At 43.2% G+C, this 21,629-nt stretch overlaps 1 protein-coding gene across 2 annotated transcripts in view; it reads right to left on the bottom strand.

The window, feature by feature from the left end:
* ZNF827 (zinc finger protein 827) overlaps positions 1–21,629 on the bottom strand; it is a 157,044-nt gene that overhangs the window by 37,379 nt on the left and 98,036 nt on the right. For both annotated transcript variants that reach the window (XM_090288648.1, XM_090288647.1), the window contains exon 8: positions 13,764–13,867. In XM_090288648.1, coding sequence (XP_090144774.1) covers positions 13,764–13,867 — 104 coding nt within the window. The remainder of the gene's footprint in view (positions 1–13,763; positions 13,868–21,629) is intronic.

Below are 21,629 nucleotides of genomic sequence, written 5' to 3' on the forward strand. Positions count from 1 at the left end.
AAACAAAACAAAAATACTATTTTCAACCACCACGTTAAATAAGATGGCGTAAAGTTTCTTTCTAAGAGCTGGCTCCCTAACAAAACTTTAATTCATTGATCTTCCTTGTAAGGTTAAAAATAAGTAACCATCCTCAAACTTCAGGTATTCCTCAAGTGAACTTCGTAAGTACCCAAACTGAAATACATATTTAAACCAGTGTGGTCATATTTTTCATATGAGTATTTCACAGCTCTTTGTTAATGCCTTACAGGATACTGTAACTTAAATTTTTTCAAACAATTCTGCCAATATTTGTTCATTGTAACACAAGATTATTTAGAAACCTTGGATGAAGGCCTATTTTCTGTGTGACCACAATAATTATTATAGCATAAGTCAAAGCACATGAATCTTATCTTGTCTCCTTAATACCTTATGCCTTATAATAAATTTGATTTTTTTCTCTATAAAAGGGTCCCATGCTCTTTACAGAAAACTAGAAGAACACAGAAAAATAGGGAAAACCACAATCACAGTTTCCATTGTCATCCAAAGACAACTGCCTTGAGCATTTTGGTGAACTTTGATTTTATTCTTTTTTCATGTCCAAATGCTTTAAAAAAAATTAATTACTATGAAAGGCTTGTAATCTAAGGCAAGTCTTAGTATGACACCAGTGATGATATTTTTAAAATACCACATTTTCGAGTGATAAAAGTAACAGTTGGGAGATAGACTGGAGTGCTTTAAAAATTAACTTTTTTCATAAAATGAAAAACAATTTGGCCAAAAATAACTTTCACATACTGAAAGCATGCCTACATGTTAAAAGCATTTGCAAGAGTACACATTTTCTTTTTTCCTGGGTAAAATTTTCTTCTGTTTTTCTTTTGGCAAGTACCTAACAATACCTAAAAAAATTAGTGAACAAAAAATAATTTGTATGAGTCATCTTACCTTTAAGACAAAATAGTTACCTAAATAACCCACATAACCAAGTGATTCTTGCTTCCATATTCTAGCAGAGACTGACAGCCAGAATTTGGGCCTAATCTTTTTTGCAAATTATTCTACCTCTATTGGACTCCCAAATTACTGTTTCCCATAAATTATCGTTTCTCATAATATTGCCAATTTCCCTAATAACCTCACCACTGCCTTCCCTGGGACTCATCCATTCATGAATCTTTCAGTTGAACATCTTTGAGCTTAATTCCATTCAAGTTAAAGAGAAGCAACTGATCTGAGTGACTCATTCCTGGATACATAAAGCGGAGGACTAGATTTTGCAGATGGATGAGTCATTTTTACTGGATGAGAAAAGGTACCTAAGGGCACATTAACAGAGGATGAAGAAATCATGACAGTTGTAGGTGCCAATAAACACAAGACATTAAGACAATACTCCTTAGTCTGAAGTGCTTTGATATCTTGAGATGGATTCTACTTCCCTAACACCTCTTATAAGTCTGTCCTACCCTCAACATTTTCATCAATTCCAGCAGAAAGTATCTCCATTTACTTTTGTCACTTTTGGTCTACCTTTTTTTTTTTCTTTCTTTCTTTCTGGGATCACAGTTAAATGTGGTTCTGTTGAAGCTGATTTCCTTGTCCAAAGCTCCACACATAACCTCATGATAGAAACTTCTGGAATGTACTTATTGTCAAGCATTCACTGCTGTCATAGATGAGACGATTTCTCCTTTGTCCAAAATGAAAAAAGCTGATTGATGTTTTCTGATTATAAAAATAATAGAGGCTTACTTAAAAATGGAAGTCCATAACATGTAAGTAAAGATCACTTGAAATCATAATTAAACCGAGATAACGGTTAACATTTCTCCATCTTTCCTTCCTGTTTTTTTCCCTGTATGCACACATTTTTAGAAACCACGGGATCATTGCATTCATGAGGATTTGTAACCTGCTCTGTAGTCTCATGAATTGTATGAAAGACTTATTTAACTCTGACATCTAGCTGGAGGAGCCTATGGAAGGAAGAAGGCTAAGAGTCATTTCTTTATCTATATTTTTAGTAGTTCACTTAATTTAGAGATTATTCATTAAGGCTCCAAGTCATTATATGTGCAAGTGATAGATTCTAAAAAAACAGTGATTTGAACACATATGTATCCACTTTACTTTTTTTTTAAGCTTTTAAAAACTATAAAAGTAATGTAAATTAATGGTTAAAAAATAGTACAAAGGATATAAACTAAAAAAGCAAAGTATAACTCTCATTCTCTCTCTGTCTCCTGCCCATCCCAGTCCTTTTCATACCTCAGTGGTAGCCACTGTTTACAGTTTATCTATTGAGAAATGATCTTTGTACACGCAAGCCTAGTATGGGCACATAAAATGTACCACCTCTTTTTAAAAAAACATAAATAGGTTATGCCACATGTGCCTGCAGTCAGTTTTTTAAAAAAAATCTATACATCTGGAACATCTTTTCAAATAAATTATTTTCAAATAAATGTTAAAAATTAACTTTCTTCATAGCTGTGGAATTTTCCATGGACTGTCCTGTGGTTCATTTCACCAGCCCCGTACCTAGTTTGTTTTCAGATCTTTTTGCCACAAAGCACATCCTTGTCCATGTTACCTTAATCCTTATCCATATACCTTAGTGTGACTTGCTTGTCTATTTGCAGGACATTTCTAGAATGGGACGTCAGAGTCCAAGTTCACAAAACAACACGGAGCACTGCATTTCTCTTAGAGAACTGGTTTCTTATTTGCGTGTTGAATAGAGTATTTAATGTAAGTCCTGCCTCATGGAAGTCCCACAGTGGCTCACAATGGACAAAGGGAAGGAAAAGACTGGGACGAGATAGAATGCAAAACACCCGCGAGGACACACAGGACGCTGAGGACCGGAACGGCTCTGGGGTCTTGAAGGGGTGAGGACCAAGGCATGAGGCTGGGGAGGCCTATGGCCTGACGTTTGAAGAAAACTGTTTCTCTCTCCACGTGTAAGAAACAACCGAGGAAGTAGCAGGTTTGTGGGACTTGTTTCCCGCACAAGAGGAAAAAGTCACGTACAATTTTTAAATAATTCAAAAAAAAAAAAAAAAAGTTTTCCAAGTCATGGGCTGCTTGGATTTCAGAGACAGCCAGGTCTGAGTTCAAATCTGCCTCAACAAAATTTCCCACTAGTAGTTATGAGACTGTGAGGTGAACTTTTGCTCCTAATTGGATCAAAATATAACACGGCCCCTCAATAAAATAATTTACTTTACAAGAGAAGCTTATTTGATAAAGCCATTGGCTCACAGATGGGCAAAAGTTCCATTTGAAATAATTCCAAGATTTTAAATATGAGACTAACGTGAGAATTTTGTGCCTGGGAAGTTTATTATTACATGTGAAAATCAGGCTTGGGTTTTCACATTAACTCAAGTACCGGCCTTTCATGTCAAACCGTCTATAGGCGTCTTACCCCTCCATCTCTCACCCTCTGCCCTCAGAAATGCCGCCCTAGAGTCTCTCTGGTGGTTGGCAGTTAGATCGGAATTTAAGTGGAAAATAAAAACGAACACAACAGTCCTGTGATTTTTCTCCTGTCAAGTTAAACCATTTAATTCTATAAAGAGAGTTACAACATGGTAGTGAGACCAGCTATATTTGGAAATGCCTTTATTGCACACTTTATATTTATAGGCCGATCCAATCCAATCTGTAGTAAAAAAATAATAATTTTTTTTTCGCTATATTTTATAATCAACGTCTTATCAGATCTCTCTTCAAAACATTTAACATCAGCTCCACGAACAAAATGGTTTCTCAGCAATATACTTCCATCCAAGATTTGTTGAACAGCTTCACTAGGTGCTGGGTTTCTGGGTAACATTCACGGTCAACAAGCCAGTTTATGACCACCAAGGAGTCTGCAGCTCAGTCAGAAGGCTGATGAGTAAACAGAAAATTCTGAATACCCAAAGACATAAAGGAAGGGGCACTTCATTCAGTTTTGGAGTGGCAGGGAATGATTTCCAAAGAGAGCAGGGACTACTGGAAAGAAAAAGGGCAGCTTACAGGGAGAGAGTGCAGGTGCAAAGGGACAAAGTGTAGACTCTATCCTGAGGGCAATGGGAAGCCACCCATTCCAAGGGACAGGAGGAGATCTGTCACCCACAAAGATGAGTCTGGCTGCGGGATGGAGAGAAGGGATGGGGCAGGTAGCGGGGAGAACTGGGGACAGAGAGACCTACCAGAGGCCACTGTTGTAATCCAGAGGGTAAGGATGGAGCCTTGAATAAAGTCACAGGCAGCGGACTATGAAGAGAAGGGTGCACAGAGGAGAGATCGAGGAGGAGAACGTGGTATCTGAATGCAAGTGGAGGGCGAAGACGACGTAATAACAAAAGATGATGTAGCAGATACAGTTGGCCGCTCCACCCCCCACCCTCGTCAGTTTTAACACCTTGCCTTCCCACTGCCAAGGGTTTCCTCTGGCATGGCACCCTGCTGTGCCCACCCATGTGGTGGGCTGCAGTGTTGGCGTGTGGATCTTCTGGGAAAGGCTGCAATTGGGACTGACTGCATAAATATCCCAGGTCCCTCACCTTCCGGGAGAAAACTCACAGGGGTGTGTCCTCCAGGGTTTCCCAGAGTGCCCCAGGGAAATTCAGCTCTAGCTGTCATAGCAGGTGACCTATTGGATACCATACCCTTCACTGGCTGCTTTCCTGTCCCTGCTTTGCTTCTCCACCTTTCTCCCCGTATTTCCTGATCTCACTTCCTAAAAAAAAAAAAAAAAAAAAAAGACTGCTTGCACTGAAATCTTAAGTCTCAGGATCTGCTATGGGGGGAACCCAAACAGGGGTGTCCAACCTTACAGTTTGCGTCATGGTGTGCGTCTGGTGATGATGCTACCCACCACGATAGGAAAAACAGGAGAGAGAGGAGGGTGGAACGAGTCAGTTTGGGAGGGACGGTGTGGGGACAGTGGGAGGCGGCGGAAATGAAACGTTTAACTAGGACCTGTTGAATTTAAAGGGCAGGAGGACCTCTGTGCGGAGTGTCTCAATAGAGCACCAGTGGCTAGGATCCTGAACCTGAAAGCGTTATGTAAATGTGAGGACTGCCCATACCTTCCTGCTTCTAGTTCACACCTTTCTTTTCTGGATGATAAATTGAGAGCAGAAATTGATAAGTACTTTGCTAAAGGAAACATACCACATGAGGAGGAACAGCCAAAAAATGCAGCTCCTGACTGGCACCCCAATAACGACAGCAAGGAAGGGGCCCACGCTGCGCTGTGGGGGTGCCTTTCTTACCGCGCAGAGAGGCACCTATTTGGCCTACGTATGGGAATACAGGATGGATTTGTTTGAATGAAAATAGATGGTCTGGTTTGCAAGTGCAATGGCTTTTTTTTTTTTTCCCTCCCCTGGTTGCCAGAGGGGAGTTGTTGCCCTGAAAAGGACGAAATGAAAGAAGAAGTTGCATGCAATGAAAAATAAGTATTTTTGATAGCAAAGGAATGGAAGAACATATTGTATACTTGGAGATTGAAGAAGCCAGTCCCAAATGGAAGCCAGGGTCACTACATGGCAGTTCTCAAACAAATCCTCGCCAACATCCATTCCATGGACTCAAGAACTTGGTCTTTTACAGCATTATTCACTCTCGAGGCATCTATCTCAACAGACCCCACAAAAGTAACAACACAACCACAAGGCTCTACTGAGGCCTTATCTGGGGTGTGCAGAACATTTTGTGTGAGCACATCCATCTTTGCTCTGGTCCCAGGCCAGGGCAGAAGTGACTGCAGCCTCAGGGGGTGACCAGTATCTGAGCAACAAAGTCCCAAAGCTGGGTTTTTTTAAAAGCGCTTTTGGATGTTAGCATTTTTTACAAAGTACAAGCCTGAGAGTGTTGATGATTATCTTCAATAGGGGTGAGTTAACCCCTGCGCCATCTGGGTGGAGACAAAGCGGCCGGGCCAAACCACCACAGTTTTTCTCTCTGTCTTTGTGGTTTTCTATAGATAGTTTCAGGGATGCATTGAAACCAGACATAAATTTCTCCTTTGGAAAGGCTAACCCCCTTTCCAAAACATGTGCCTGGATTTCTGTGCATGAACCCCACCATTGATGGTCTGCAGAGGCCTGATTAGTTATAGTTTTGAGCCCTAAGCTGGACTCAAGCTGACGGTGTTTAATGCGAGACCTTTCTCTACAAAAAGTTACCCCGCCTTTGGAATTCAAATCATTTTTAGCCTCAAGTAACGTTATCTGGATCAGGAAAATAGGTAGCTATGGAAACTTCTCCCTCTAGTAAACAGCTGGACAGGCCAGAGCTCACCTGCTGCAGGTACATCAAAGAAATGCCATGAGCAGGCAGAATCCTGTCTCCATTTGAAGCACAACAGGAATCAGATGTAATCAACCCATATGTCATTTGGTGCAGGGCAAGAAGTTCATGCTACCAATGGAAATGCTCCTGCTCATGGAAAGTTGTATAAGTGAAAGACTGCTGTCATCATTATCACTGCCGGGGGCTCTGAGGTAAATGTGCACTGGTTATTGATGGCCTGGAGGGGACCACTTGGTATGTACACCCACCTATTTGTCAATAAGCCAATTAGCCCTAACAAATGCATAAATACTATCATAAGCACACAGCGTGATGAATTTACACAAAATTACATATGCATGTACTCAGCAGCCAGATGAAGAAATACAACATCCCAGCTTCCTAGAAGCCCTTCTGATGCCCCCTTCTCAGTCACTACCCACCTCCCGATACTGTGTCCTTCAAGAATTATTTATGTTGACTTGTTCTTTCCCCAACTCTTTTTTAAAATCCTTACTCAAGAATATTTTTTCATTGTTTTTTTTTAAGAGAAGAAGAGGAAGGGAGAAACATCAATGCAAGAGAGAAGCATCAATTGGTTGCCTCCTGTGTGTTTCTGGACTGGGGAACCAAACCCGCAACCTAGACGTGCCCTGACCAGGAACCGAACCCACAATTCTTTGGTTATGGGACGATGCACCAACCAACTGAGCCACACTGGCACTTCCCCGGTCCTTAGTGGTGGTGGTAGAATTTCAGGGGGAAAACCCCTAGATTAGACTCTGATTTCACCCTGTACCAGCATATAGTTTTGGCCTTAGAAAGAAAATAAAGGATTCTGGGCTGAAGTAACAGTAGTGTTCCAGATGGCAGAGTTTTAGAAAAAGACGGAAGGTGGAAGGAAGAAGGCTGGCGATCTCCTATGCTCCTTCTACTGGAAACTGGGCCAGGACTAAACCTGGTTCTCCTGACTCCCAGTCAAGAACTTTTCCTCCTGCACTGCTGACCAGATCACCACTAACTTTGGCGTTACGTGTTTTATTTAACCAGGATGCTTTTTAGAAAGTCTCATGAAACTATTACCATGGCCTAATTGATCCGTTAAAGTTACTGAAAAGAAACATAAATTGGTTCTTTAACTTTCATAACTGAAAGAAACATTCTAAGTGATTCTGATAAAGGAAGAAAGAATAGAAATGGAAGACAACAGAATTCGAATGATGTTAATAAACAGCACATTCTTGCCTTGTAAATTCTCTAAAATGTCTTATTTAAAGGACTACTGTTTATTCCTGTCTAAAAGAAGGCCTTCCCCTGTGTTCCCAACTTGTGTGTGTGGATGTGAAAGTTGGACAGTGAAGAAGGTTGATAGAAAAAAAGTGGATTCATTTAAAACAGGGTGTTGACCCTGGCTGGTGTGGTCAGGGGATTGGGCGCAGGCCTGCGAACTGAAAGGCTGCCAGTTCGATTCCCAGTCAGGGCACCTGCGTGGGTCGCAGGCCAGATTCCCAGTTAGGGGCATGCGAGAGGCGACCGATAGATGTTTCTCTTCCTCTCTTTCTCTCTCCCTTCCCTTTTCTCTGAAAATAAATAAATACAAATCTAAAAAAAAATGGTGTTGGAGGAGGGCTTTATGGATCCCCTGGACTGCCAGAAACATGACATGTGGGGCCTGTGGCACATGAAGCCTGAAACATAGCTGGAGGCATAAATGACAAATTGAAGCCGTCCTACTTTGGGCACATTTTGAGAAGGCAGGATTCTTTGGAAAAGACAATAATGCTGGGAAAAACGGAAGGCAGCAGGAAAAGAGGAAGACCAAACATAAGAAGGGTTGACTTCATACAAGAAGCCGTAGGCCTCCGTCAACAGGAGCTGAGCAGGGCTGCTAAGGACAGGGCAGTGTGGACATCACTCAGCAAAGGGTGGCCAGGAGTCAGAGCTGACTCAACGGCACGCAACACACACCCTGAAGGAGGCAGGCCATCAGTAATACTTCACATGCCAACTGTGGGTTCGTGTGGGCAAACCCTGAGGAGAGGTGCTCAGTGCTGGTGATGCATCATCTGACTTTAGTGGGCAGCCTGGCGGGGCAGAAAGAGGGAAGAGGTACTGAGCATTCTGGGTTTGAATTACCCTCCCCTGCAGGTACTCACCAACTGTGTGACTTTGAACACGTTATTAAATCTCTCCGCAAAAGGCACAGACTTTTGTTTATAAGATAAGTCCTAGGAATCTAATGTACAGCATGGTGACTACTATTCACAATATTATAATGTATATTTGAAAGTTTCTAAGAGAGCAGATCCTAAAAGTTCTCACCACAAGTCTTGGCTGGGTGGCTAAGTTGGTTGAAGCGCCATCCCAGCACACCAAAATGTTGCAGGTTCAATCCCCACTTAGGGCATGTACAGGAGGCAACCAATAGATGTTTCTCACTCATATCGATGTCTCTCTCTCTCTCTCTCCCTTTCTCCTCCCCCCACTTCAACTTCCTCTTTCTCTAAAATTAATAAACATATCCTTGGGTAAGGATTAAAAAAATAAAATAGAAAGTTATTAAAAAGTTCTTATCACAAGACAAAAATTATAACTATGTTAGTTAATGAATGTTAACTAAAGTTATTGTGGTAATAATTTTGCGATATAGTTTTCAATTTATATTATGTACCTTGAACTAATACAATGTTATATGTCAATTATATCAATAAAACTAGAAAAAAGTTATTAAATCGCTCTGAACCTCTATTTAGTTATCTGTAAATTAAGCCTAACTTCTATGTCTAAGTTGTTTTCAGAATTAAATGAGATGACACAGGTCCTGTCCCTGACAACTTAGAAGGTCCTTGATCACTATTAGCTTCCTTCTCTGTACAGAATGGATTTGTTTAACCAAAAAGGAGCTTAAGCTACAAAATGATACCCACCAACAACACCCGACGGTCTTTTGTTTACCCGTGACTTAGTCTGAATTTAAAAAGAATCTGGTATGTTTGGAAAAGGATTGAAGAAAACACTTTGCTGTAATCCAGAACAGCTTTGTCTATCTCTCTTGAGATATGAGTTGGGAAGCCATAAAGATGTGACATGCTTATTGTTTAAGCCACCATACAAAAGAGGTGGTTCGCAGTTGATCAGCAGCATGGCAGGCTGCGCTAGTTGATGGTGGCATGCTAATTTAGCAAGGCATCATTTATTTAGATCTCAGAAAAGTATGTGACATGGTTCCGCTTGTATCAGAGAGGAAAATGGATCAAGAATAGGCCGGGGTTGAAAAGGCAGACCATTCCAAACCAGCCCTTTTATTTAACATCAGATCCTGATGGGCCTATCAGGTCTGAAACGGAACTAAATTTCCCCCCATGTTCTTATAAACAAGAACAAGAGTAAAAGTTTTGCTTTATTTTTTCAAAGAAGTTAGCAATAACGGGGGTAGGGATTTACAAATGGAATGGCTGCTATGTTTTACACTAACTCGAAGCCCCATCTGAAATAACAACCAGAAGCATCAGTGCCTCCAAACACTGTGAAAGAACTCCATGGAGACCCACGTTTTCCTTCACACCTGCTCTGGTTGTGTTTTTGTTTTTCGGCTTAATACAGAGCAAACAGACTGTGACTTCAAAAATCACAATAAAACAGAACGGAAGCTCCCACTGTGTTTCAAAGCTGTACAGAGACAGAAATTCTTCTCTTCCTAGAAAACATAAGTAGCTACAGGTGCAATGGTAACGGGCCTGCTCTTCACACGGAAGCACCCCCGCTTCGTGCCAGGCCAACACCTGACCTCAGAACCTTTCTTCTATTAATATAAATCTTTAAAGAGGGAGACAACTATGAATTAGACAACGTGCATGCAATTACACACGGTCTGTCATTCTATCTCCGCCATAACAGGAGACTTCTTCTCTTTCTTTTGTAAAATCACCACCAGCAACACTATTACTCAGAGGGCACTCAGTCAACTATTCACAATTTTCAGGATATTTTGTCCTCATGTCCCTCTAGCAGAAGGTGACAGCAGCTTTTAAGTCATCATTTTATTAAGGATTCCTGGTGTTACCTCTGTCTAAGACATTCGCAGCAAGTGAAGACGTTAGGTCCCTGCTCTTGAGCATTCTTTGGTTCTCAGGAAAGTCAGGCTAGAAATAGTGGCGACAGTGGAGGCCAAGACACCGTAAAGCACTGTGTTTATCCCGTCTCTCTGGGATGGTGGCAGCTGTGCGTGTCAGATTCTGTCTGCTGAAGGCATATGCCTAGGTCACTGTGCTATTCGTGATTTCTTCACAGCCCACGGTCCTGCCCACCTTTCCCCACTGAGTGAATCCCCCCAACGCTGCTGCTTCACAGGTCACAACACACTGGCCTTACGTGTGCCTCTCAGGTGGGGCCCTGCCCCGGCCCCATGCTCTCACTCCAAAGGTGTTCGGAGGAGAATTTCATCCCATGAATATAAGGGATAGAAACATATACCAATATGTATTGTTGAATTAATGCTATGGGTTTTCAGCATTTACAAGGAATTTCTTAGATTGGAGCTAGGCACATGAAATCTCATTAATTAGTCTCGACTAATTGGGAACCCGAGATAATTCTCTGGATTGACATTTCTCTTTGCATTGTCTGTGGAAAGAAGTTTGCAAGGTAAGTAAAGAATAGAAATAATATTTTAATGGTAACGTTGAAACTACCCAACAGAAGATTTCCAGCGACTCAGAGGCTTTTGTTTTTATTCTAACCACAAATTATTTTCTGCTTAGTCACTTAAGCCAGCTGGCTCCTTCCTGGTTTCCCCATTTCTGCACAGCCACTGTCATTCCTGAATCCAACCGGCTTATGGCAAAGCCAACCAGCCTTGCGGACCAGTCAGCTACCCCTGCCTGCCTCTCCCATCCCCTCCTTTTCTCTCTATCCCAGGCCCTTGTTACTGATGCTGCCCCAGGGCGAGAGTATCCCCCCTGGACTCCTCTTTCTAACTCCTCTAGGGATTCAGCAGTCTGCTACCCACTTGGTCCTCCAGAATTTTCCACATGAATTCATGACTCACATACCACAGAACCTCAAGATCCTCAACTACCGCTTCAATTGCCTTGCTCCAGCATAGCGTTCAGGCAGAGTACTAGAGTAAATGTGGGCCCACACTACCCGAGACCCTGGGGGCCTGATGTATTTGAGATTCATCCTTTTTCTGATTTCAAGATGATAATATGGTGCCCAATGTATATTTTATACAATGCTCCAATGGGCTTTCATAGTCAAGCATGTTGATATTTCTGCAACACAATGCATCAATTTCATCCCTGGTGTAACACACAGAGGCTGTATAGAGCCTCCCATTAGTTTGTATCACCAAGTAACTTATTCAAAAATTGTGGTTGGTAGAGATTTTGTGTTTCCGAATTGTGGGTAAGGGACTGGGGAGCTTCAGTAGGTATATCATGGCCAGTTATCATTGTCCAGACTTAAAGGAAATATTTACTGGAGAAGCCTCCACACTTCGATATTTTGTTAGTGCAGATTGGTCTTCTCCACAGTTCAAATTTTTGAGGCTTTCCTTACAAAAGGTGTCTTCAGATTGCAAGAAATTCATGCTCACCGGGTTGTCCTTATCATTTTAATTTTTCTAGTTTTAACTCCATTTGTAAACATGGTCACCTTGCTTATTTTTAAAAGTCCCTCTTTGGTTGTGTATTTTAGCAAAATGTAAACAGTCATTTAGCTTATCCTCTGCTTAGAGAAAGGCTTTTTGAAGTACAGGGACTGGTTCTCCCTCAGAATGGTGGATTTACATTTCTAAAATCCCCATTATGCTGACTCCCCACCCCCCAAATAAGTTAATTTTTTAAGTGTGAATTTATCTATTTTGCAATGTAAGTCTATCAAGCAAATCACAGAAATGCTGCTCATACACAGTTAAACATACACTGACATCATTCTTTGAGGTTGAGTTGGAACTTGACCAATCAACCCTTCTTAAAATATAGCCAAGCCGAACAGTAGGCCCACAATGCAGGGTTTGTACATACATCACGGGACGCTGGCTGTGTGGGTCACAGCACTCTGACTGGCAATTCCTAGGCAGTTATTTTGACATTAGAAAGTCACAATCCATCAACTAAACAGCAGGGCAATAATTTGGGGACCAGGGAGCTGTCTATTCAAAACGACACCGTGGGAAGTAAACAGTAGTTCAAACAGCCCCTGTTTGAGAATGAAGACATCAACTAAGTAGAATTTGTTGCCACCTGTAGAACCAGGCGTTATGCAACGCGTTTTTGTGTGCGTGTGTTACTTATGGTGATTGAACCGACAAGTCCTGCAAAGCTAAAAAGCACACAGGTCCCTGGGCTCGTTGGAGATGAGAAGAAATGGATCTGCCACCACAAGACTGAAGGACAACCAAGAGTTGCCTTTTTTCTGACGGTTTGTTACAAACTCCTTCCAAAGACTTGTGATACCCAAGACATTTCATAAGATGCTACTTGGCTCTTTCTGAATTATACAATACTCAGTCCGGCTCTCTGTGACATCGGGCTCCTCAGGTATGTGGGGGACACCTGGACTCGATTTTTTCAGGGGTTCCTGGCCAACAACCCTGCTGTGCGACCCTCCCACACTTGCATGGAGCCAGGGTCTGGCTCTGCGGGACAAATGGAGGGGTGTGGAGGCCACTGAGAGCTTTGGACAGCCCCTCCCTGGCTGGGAACGGAGGTCACCACGGCAGGAAGATTCCTGGCTGCTGGACTGGAGTTAGGGTGGGGTGGCGGGTGAGTAAGGAGTATGGGCTGCAGGGCAGTGATTCTCAAACGTCCTCATTTCATAATGACTCTGAGGACACACACACGAGCCCTGAGGAATGGCCGTGCTGTTGATAAGGGACACCGAACATGTCTTCCTTTTTACTTTGGAAAGGAAAAAGCGAAAGTAGGTAAGAAGTTATGTACTGATGCTCGGATGGCACAAAGGAGCATGAGCTGGATAGGCGCAGACACTCTAAGAAGAGGGAGACATCCAGGTGGCAAGGTTACTTAAAGGAGCTGTGGTGCCTGCATGGAAACTGGAGTGGCCTTTGTGGCAGCCATCACCGCCCCAAGGTCCTGACCTGTCCCGCCCTGGCCACCACCCTCTCCCCTACCTTCCTGGCTGCCTACCTGAAATACTGACGTCATGGAAAGCAAATTATTTTCAGGTTATACTTTGCTATTTCAAAGAATGAGAATTTCACTATAAGAACGAAACATCAGCCAGGAACCAACAGTAAACTCCTAAAGCAAAGAAGAGCTTTCTTAGGGTCTGCATTTTCTTTTAATGAACCTTTGTGGCTGCTTAAATTGAGTTTCTCCCTCTTTTTAAAAACCTAGCTTCTCCCTGTGGATAACGCCAACACAATCACTGAAAATATCTGAAAATTCACACATCTCAGCAAAGCATTTTTTAAGTGGTCAGTACTAGAAGCAAAGCCAACTATGTTTCCATACCTGGAGCTGACATTCTTCCGTGAAGCACAGAGTCACTGGGCAGCAGGTCTTTTGAATTGGAGGAGAATGGTGATTGTCTAAATGTATCTTCTGAAAAGAAAGGGCTGGGGTGGGGGAGGAGGAGTGAAGTTTAGTAAATTAAACTTATTTAAGGTACCCAGAGCAACTGGCCCCAAATACATACACACACGCGCGCTGGATAAAACAGTGTTTAAAAAATGGTGTTTAGAGACTGTAAGAAGATTGGGTTTAAAATAGAAAAAGAGAAAATATATTCTATCAGACAAGTGCCATCTGCACATTCTGCTATTGGTTTTATATATAGGTGAGTATATGGAATATTGTCTTTGAAAGACGGTTCAACCCACAGTCAGGACAGCTGCTAAATTTTACTCTTGTATAATACATTCTGCGAGTGTGTCGTGCTCAAAGGAAGACCAACCATCTGGGTCAGAATCAGAAAGGCCTGTCTGAGGCTCTTCCCAGAGAGGTGACAGACTGGCCCTTGCTCACCCACATTCGGTCACCTGATCTCTTGGGGACCAAAAGCATGCCTTAGAAGGACAGAGGCTGGAGTAGGGGCCATTCTACTGAGGGAGACACTTCACTGGTCCCCGCAGATACGGAGACTGCATCCTAGAATTGTCTTAGTTTAGAAGGACTTAAAGCCCCTCCATTTTCCATGAAACTGAGACTCTGACTTGGGTGATTCTAAGTACCCCTAGTGACTCAGCTAGAACTAGAACCAAGGACACCAAACACCTAGCCAGGGTTTCCACTGACACCACAACCAGGGTGCACACAAAGGCTGAGGACGCTTTTACTCAGAGCGTTTGAACCCAATCCTTTCGTCCATTGTCCACGTCGCTAAAGTAAGCGGTAAATAAGTACTGTGATCACACCCTAGAACACTGGAGGCTCTAGCAGCGTCCAACCTGGAGAGCTGGAAAGACCTACTTACAACGGGAAAGATTTAATCGAGGAAACTAGGTATACACACAGATGGTGGACGGGTCATAGGCAGCAGTAAAGCAGCCCAGAGATAAAAAAAAACAAACAAACAAACCAAACACAGGAGGCCACCACCATCCTGAGGCTGGAGGGACAGAAGGACGGAAATAGAGTCCAGGGGCTGGGGCCACCTCGTGGGAGCTGGAGTCACAGAGAAGGTGCAGCTGCTGCAGGACAGGAGGGAGAAATACCCTAGCTCTTCTTTAAGTCCCACCCCCCTCTCCCATCAGGGCCTCTGATTGGCTGAACCTTCCCAGAAGCCAGATAAACACAACATGAGGGATCAGGCCCCCTGCAAACCTGCAGATCATGGGAAGGAAAAGATCTAAGGGCATACAAGCCTGGCACTCCCATGATGGGCATTGCTTTCTAAACATGCTTTATAATATTATTAAATACGATAAAGGAAATAGTAAGATAAAAGGAAAGACATATACAAAAATATTTTTTAAAAGTAAAACATACATTAATAAACAATATAAAGTTTTACATGACGGTTAGGCTAGATTTAATGCAATGTTGTGTTGCATGCTTTTTTATGATGTCTTAAAGATAAAATGATTTAAATAGGCTTAAAATGAACTGGCTAGTAGCGAATGGGGAGTGGGGAGACATGCCGTTCTATGTCAGTCATCTTATAACCTGCAGACGATACAAAACCTGGGAGAGGACAGGCAGTGTGGCATGATGCCTCCGAGCAGGAGCTTGAGAGCAAGCAGTTCTGGGTTCAAATCCCAGCTCCACCACTTATGGCTGTGGGCCTTGCAAAAATATTTGACTTCTCAGAGCCTTCATTTCTTGTCTATAAAATGGTATGATAACAGTATCCACACCTCAGAGAAGGACTGTGAGGACCGAATGTGATGCCCCATAGATGATGCTTTTCATCGTGCCTGGCAAACAGTAAGTGCTCAAAAAGAAATGTGAGCTGTATTTTATTTGTATCGCTGCCCAGACCAGAGCGGAGCATCTAGTAATCATAAGTTGACAAAAACTGTCGTTTCCTTGGATAAAATGAATGAAGCAAAGGTTGCTCTGATTTGGAAGGGTCAGTTGACTGTTGGCATGATTAGGTTCATTTTCAACATTTCCATGAAGAAAACTGTTTAGACTCGAGCCCTTTAAAGGATGCAGAGACGTTGGAGGACCGTTGGCCAAACCCAGAGTGTAAGATTTCTCCATTCCCACCTCCTTAGCTCTGAAGCTTCTGTACGAGGTGACAGCCACACCCCCGCGTCTCAGTGGACAGTTCACCGGGAACAGCCTGGTTGGCCCCAGGCTCAGGGTGCAGAGCAGCAAGGGGCCTGTGTGTTACTGTGACTCTGGCCACATCAACTGCCTTGAAATCTGAGAGTTCAGGGGAGCCCATGGAACTGTTTGGTCTGCAATGTACAGACTTTCCTTTGGGGACACCAAGAGTCCCAAGAGGGCTCCCCAAAGGGTATCTAGAAATATCACCCTTCTTGCTACAGAGAAACATGTACACTGTCCTCACTCCCTCGGTTCTACAGTCAGCATTTAGTGGGTGCCTACTGTATGCCGGGCCCGGGGAACATAATGGTCTACAACACTGGCTACAGTTGCAGGTCTCAGGGAGTGCGTAGGCCTGTGTGGGCACGTGAAAGGGGACCGCCACGGGACTGGTGCTGTGGAAGGAAGGGGCGTGATGTTTCCTGCTGCAGCCACAACTGACCTGCGACCTGCATGGAGAGTGGGGTTGTGAGGTTCCTAGGGGTTCGGGAAAGTGTCCCCTGCACAGGGAGAGGATGCAGCCAGTCTGTGAAGCTGGAAGAGGCTGCATGGACTGGGAGATGAGGCTGGCGGGGCACCAGGTACATTGCATGCAGGGATTGGACCGTGGCTTTGTCCTCAGGGCCCTGGGAAGCCCTGCTGTGTTTTAAGTAAGTGGCTGGGTGGTCAGAGTAGAACTGCAGCTCCAGGAAGCTCTGCCTGTGGGTGGGGTGGGAGTGGGGCTCGAAGAAGTCCTGGCAGGTGGCCAGAGTAAGCAGCCCATGTCGGATGTGGTAATGCTGGTGACCAGCGCTGCAAACCAGCAACGACACTCACAGACTGGAAGATACTGAAGACCACAGGTACACTGAAAACCAACCCTAAGGTTTCCAGGTGAACCGGACTGAGGCCGCCCTGCAACCTGTGGGGGAGCAGCCTCTTGGGTTTTGTAAGTGGTGGGAACGGGCCAGCTCTGCATCTCCACATGTTCTCTTCAACAGCAGGGATTTCCACTAGCTCGAGGAGGGAAGCCCTATCATCACCCCGCCCGCCGCACAGAGAAACTGAGTGCAAAGGCAGGCCATCACTGAGAAGAACATCCCAAATAATTTTCTACCCTGGATGCTTTATCCTGCATAGCAAAGAAAATTTTTCTTCCAACGGAGCACAGGATGAGAAGGGAGTCACGCTGAATACAAAAAATGCAGAAAAAGGACCGGTGACGCAAGGGGGGCAAAGAACAATAAAGAAACGTTCACAGGTCAGGGCCGCTTAAGGGTGGTATAAAGTCTTATCTATGAAGAGAAGCTATGAGGTCAACAGAGCCACAGGCTCAAAGACCCGCTGCGATGCTGCGAGTTTGTACCCACCCTGGCTGGGAGGTGGGGAGCGCAGTGGATCACACGCAATTTGGAATGAGAGGGATCAGAGGCTGGATTCCGCACCAGCCACTTCTGAGTCAAGTGACCTTTGTCAAATCAACATCCCTTCTAGCCTCAGCTTCATCACTGGAAAAGAGGTTTAGAAATAGCGTCTCTTTGAGGGTGCTGTGCGGGTTAAAGAAAATATGTCATGTTCAAGTTCTTAGTACATAGTACACGCCTTGTACAACAGTAACTAACACATCCGTTGCTTACTGAGTATCTGGCACTGTTCTAAGGTGCTTTGTGCGTATTAACTTCACTTAACCCTGAAAAGGACCCGACAGGGTAGCTATCATTATAATTATTGGTACTTTGTACAGATAGAGAGATTGCCCATACCATGAGCTGAGCCAGGAGTTGAACCCAGGCAGCCTGACATCCCAGGATGCACGCTTACCCGCTAAGCTATGCTGCCTCTGTCTCTTAGCATCTAGTCAACTCATGGACAACAAAGAATCATGAACCCTTCCTAGAACAGACAGAACAAAAGGAAGGGATGGGAGAAGGAGGGATGGGGGAGTGGGAGCAGCCATTTCAGTATGCAGATCCTGGGGCACTGCAGGAAGACTGTTTCAACTGAGAAATTGAGCAAGTGAAAATATTTGTTAGTTTTTGCTTCTCTCCAGAATTTAAGGCATACTCCAGTTTTCTAATACTTTATCAACATTTGCAATTCTAACCCTTCTCCACTGAGGGTAAGCTCATCGCTATTATTAAGCCCAAATGGAAAGGGAAAGGTACCAAGGCCATTAGGTGCTGGTAAACCTCTATCTCAGCACAGATACGAAGCTCGTGGTGGCACTGTAGCCACCTAGATGGGCATCCATGTTTAAGGGAGAGAAAAGGGAGAAACCACACTTGGTCATGCCCCATACAGCATGTGCTGGCTTAATGGGACTAGATCTCCAATAATGTGGGTTATCTTAAAACTTTGCCCATATTTGAAGGACAGACAACCACTTGTGACTTTGCGCCAGGCAATGCAATTTTCAGTGTTGAGATGGCAAACCTCAACTTCTTTTCTCCTCCTGCGCAGAAGGTCACCCACTCTCAGCACCTGTCCAGCTTTGCGGCAGAAAAGCCAGCACCCCGTTCAGGCTGCATTAACTGCAGGGATGGAAGAGGGTGCTGGAATGGGAAGGTCCAGGAGGGGCCCAAAAAGGATGAACCACACCTGCCTCTTCCCACGGAGAAAAACAATACATGAACTGTAGACTTCATGGTGTAGCACGTCTGTACTGCCCTTCAGCTGGTAAGTTAGACAGTTACAGTTCTCCCACAAAAGAAGCCAGTTTGTGAATGTCACCAGGGTCTCACTTCCTGATTCTCCAGCTCCCTGAATGCGAGTCATTTTGCTACGAAAAAGCCTCTCCATCAGAAAGTGAGCTAAGGAAGCGGAAAGACAAAAACTGTTTAAAAATTTATTTCTGGTCAGTATTTTTGGTTAGAAAGTTGGTAGAGGCGCAAATAGAAATTGACGGTTAATGGGGGAGGGCAGTGTCACTTAGGGAACAAAATCACCATCTACCACAACATACTCCCTTTGGCCCTCTGTAATAGCAGGCTACCTGGAAGACCTAGCTAATTCGTGTAAATATTCAATAAAAACGCAGAGGTAGCCTCTAGAAGCTGTTTCTGTAGACTTAGGACTGCCCAACACCTCATCATTTTCCTCTTATCTCTTTGACTTTCTATTCTGGGTAAGAATGAAATGGAAATTTAATGTGTATTTTTATCTTTCTCCTGTAGAAAATCTAAGCGTTAAAACATGAAGGGGAACTGCTGTCACCATGACGGGACAATTCCAGGCATCAGATGGCCTGGGCTGGGGGGTCAACAGCATGGGACTGCGAAAAAGAAAGGATTTACAATAAATAATAAAACAGCCCATAAAGGATTACGGCTCTAAATAGCGGTGCATTTTGCTAAGTGCCGACTGTGGCACAAATATCTCCACCTTTGACATCTGAGGGCCAACAGGGAGCTCAGACGCCTGTGGAGCAGAAGGCTCTGCCCCCTCCACGTGCCACCATGGGAACCCAGACGTTACAGGAATTCTCAGCTGGATGGCAAACGCAAAACAGAACAAAAAGGGACTGAAGAAGGTGGAATACAATATGTAAGAGAAAGTGAAGAAAACAAACTTTATGTTTAGTAATAACATAATAATTTTCAAGGAACGACAGAGGAGAAAAAAATTTTTTCCTCCTAAAAGACAATGATAATAATTCTTAGGCCTGAACGTGGGGAGAGCAAATTGGAAAGAAAGATTAAACACAGAAAAAATGATTTTGCTCTATAATAAGACTGAACTCAGAACACATAAGGATCTATGCGTTTTAGGACGGAATGAAAGTCTATTAAAGGTAAGAGTTTCTGGCACATCATCCAGAAGTGATATTCTGACCTCAATCTGTGCATAGACAAATTTCTCTTTAACGAATATAAAAAAGATGGGGTGTTTTTAAGTGAAAACACTTGAGTCTCCATCCATCTTCCAGATATTTTCTGAGAGCTGGGTAAAATATGTCTAAAAGGATTTGAGTTAATTTTTATATTGCTTAGTTTTATTTTAAGGAAATATAAAGAATAAGTTTTCTGAGAAGCTATAGACTGCGAAAGTAGAGCCAGAAGCCCCGTTCTGGGCTGGGGAAGTTCCGTGGCAGACGACGTTTTGCTCTCTAGCTGCTACCTGGTCCCCTGCAGAGCCCAGCCTCTGGGCCATCTCACGGGGTGGCTGTTTGCCCCCCCGCCCCCGGGATGGGCCTTTCTCAATCTTTACTTAGCCCCAGCTACCACTTCTGGTCACTGAAACACTAGTTTTCTGTATTGGTATATCATGTTATTTTTAAAGAACTGAAGTTCCATACACTTATCTAAAATCATTGTATTGGTATTTTTAAAACTCTGACCTCAGAATCACTTGGACCTTGAGACGCACCCAGAGTGACACACTGCCTCACATTTTGAAGTGAACAGGAAACACTAGCTGAAAACAATCGCATGCCTCCAAAAGCCTCAAGAAGACACAAGCGATAGACCCGGGTCATTCCAAGAATAACTCTTACTCCAGTTTCAAGACTTTCTGAATGTGGAAATGGATACAGGGAACTTCCATTTCGAATCTCCATGTATATATAATGAGATTAAAGGAAATGACAACAAACCGGGAATGTTTTCTTTGAACAAAACCCAGACCTTGTTAATAACAATAACAGAAGAGAGTCCTTGCCAAAAACCAGAGAGGGTTTTCTTTTAAACATCTCAATTAAATAGATGAGATTATTTGAAGATAAGAAATAGGGGAAATATTTGGATTAGTTATAACCACCTTGTCAACATTTCCTCGAGTGCTTTGTCAGAAGAAACTTTCTGAGGAATGTGGGGAATATGCTCACAGCTCAACCACAAAATCATCGCCACCTTTTTTTTTTAAGATAGTCATTTTTTATAAAAGACCAAATAAGATGACTTCATTTTCACCTTATTTTTCCTGATTAATACAACTTTCTTCACTTTTAGGTAGTGCTTATTTTTCTCAAATATTATTGTCCTTTATTTATTTGCTGATAATTTATAATAGATGCTTAATATTTAAAAATGTTTACTTATGTATATGTTATAACATATTTATAAATGCTTATATTTGAAATATATTAAATGCTTGGTCCCACGGATTTTTAAAAAAGAATTTTGAATGCTTAAAAAAACCTTGGTGAGGTCATTTTGCTCAGGGATAGCAATCACTAAATGTCACCTCGGACCGTATCTGTTCCTCTTAACTTCCACTGTGGGCCCTCGATTTCATTCTGGATGAGATATCATGTAGCTTCAATTCTTTTGAAACAGGCCCAGACATTTAACATTTTAGGGAGAAAAGTCAGTGCCCGTTTTCCTATGAGCATTCTTGCAGTCAGTTAAATAGGTGATCTATAAGGAAAGAAAACACAGTTTTAGGTGCTCATGAACACTGCCCTTGCCTTTCCAATACCACAGAGACGAGGACCCCTCTCATCCAGAATGATTTTTATTTATTTACTTATTTCAATACAAGAACCCAGGAAGCAGGCCAGCAGACATGGGGGTAAAGAAGAGTGCTCAAGATTAAAAATGACTGGTGGGGGCTGTGGGGGTGGGCGGGCTGGTCTCTGACCTGAAGACAACCCTGACCATGTGAAGCAGTCAATTCCCTATTCAAGGT

This window comes from Furipterus horrens, unplaced genomic scaffold, assembly GCF_987537825.1.
Source record: "Furipterus horrens unplaced genomic scaffold, mFurHor1.1.pri manual_scaffold_10, whole genome shotgun sequence".
Lineage (NCBI taxonomy): Eukaryota > Metazoa > Chordata > Mammalia > Chiroptera > Furipteridae > Furipterus > Furipterus horrens.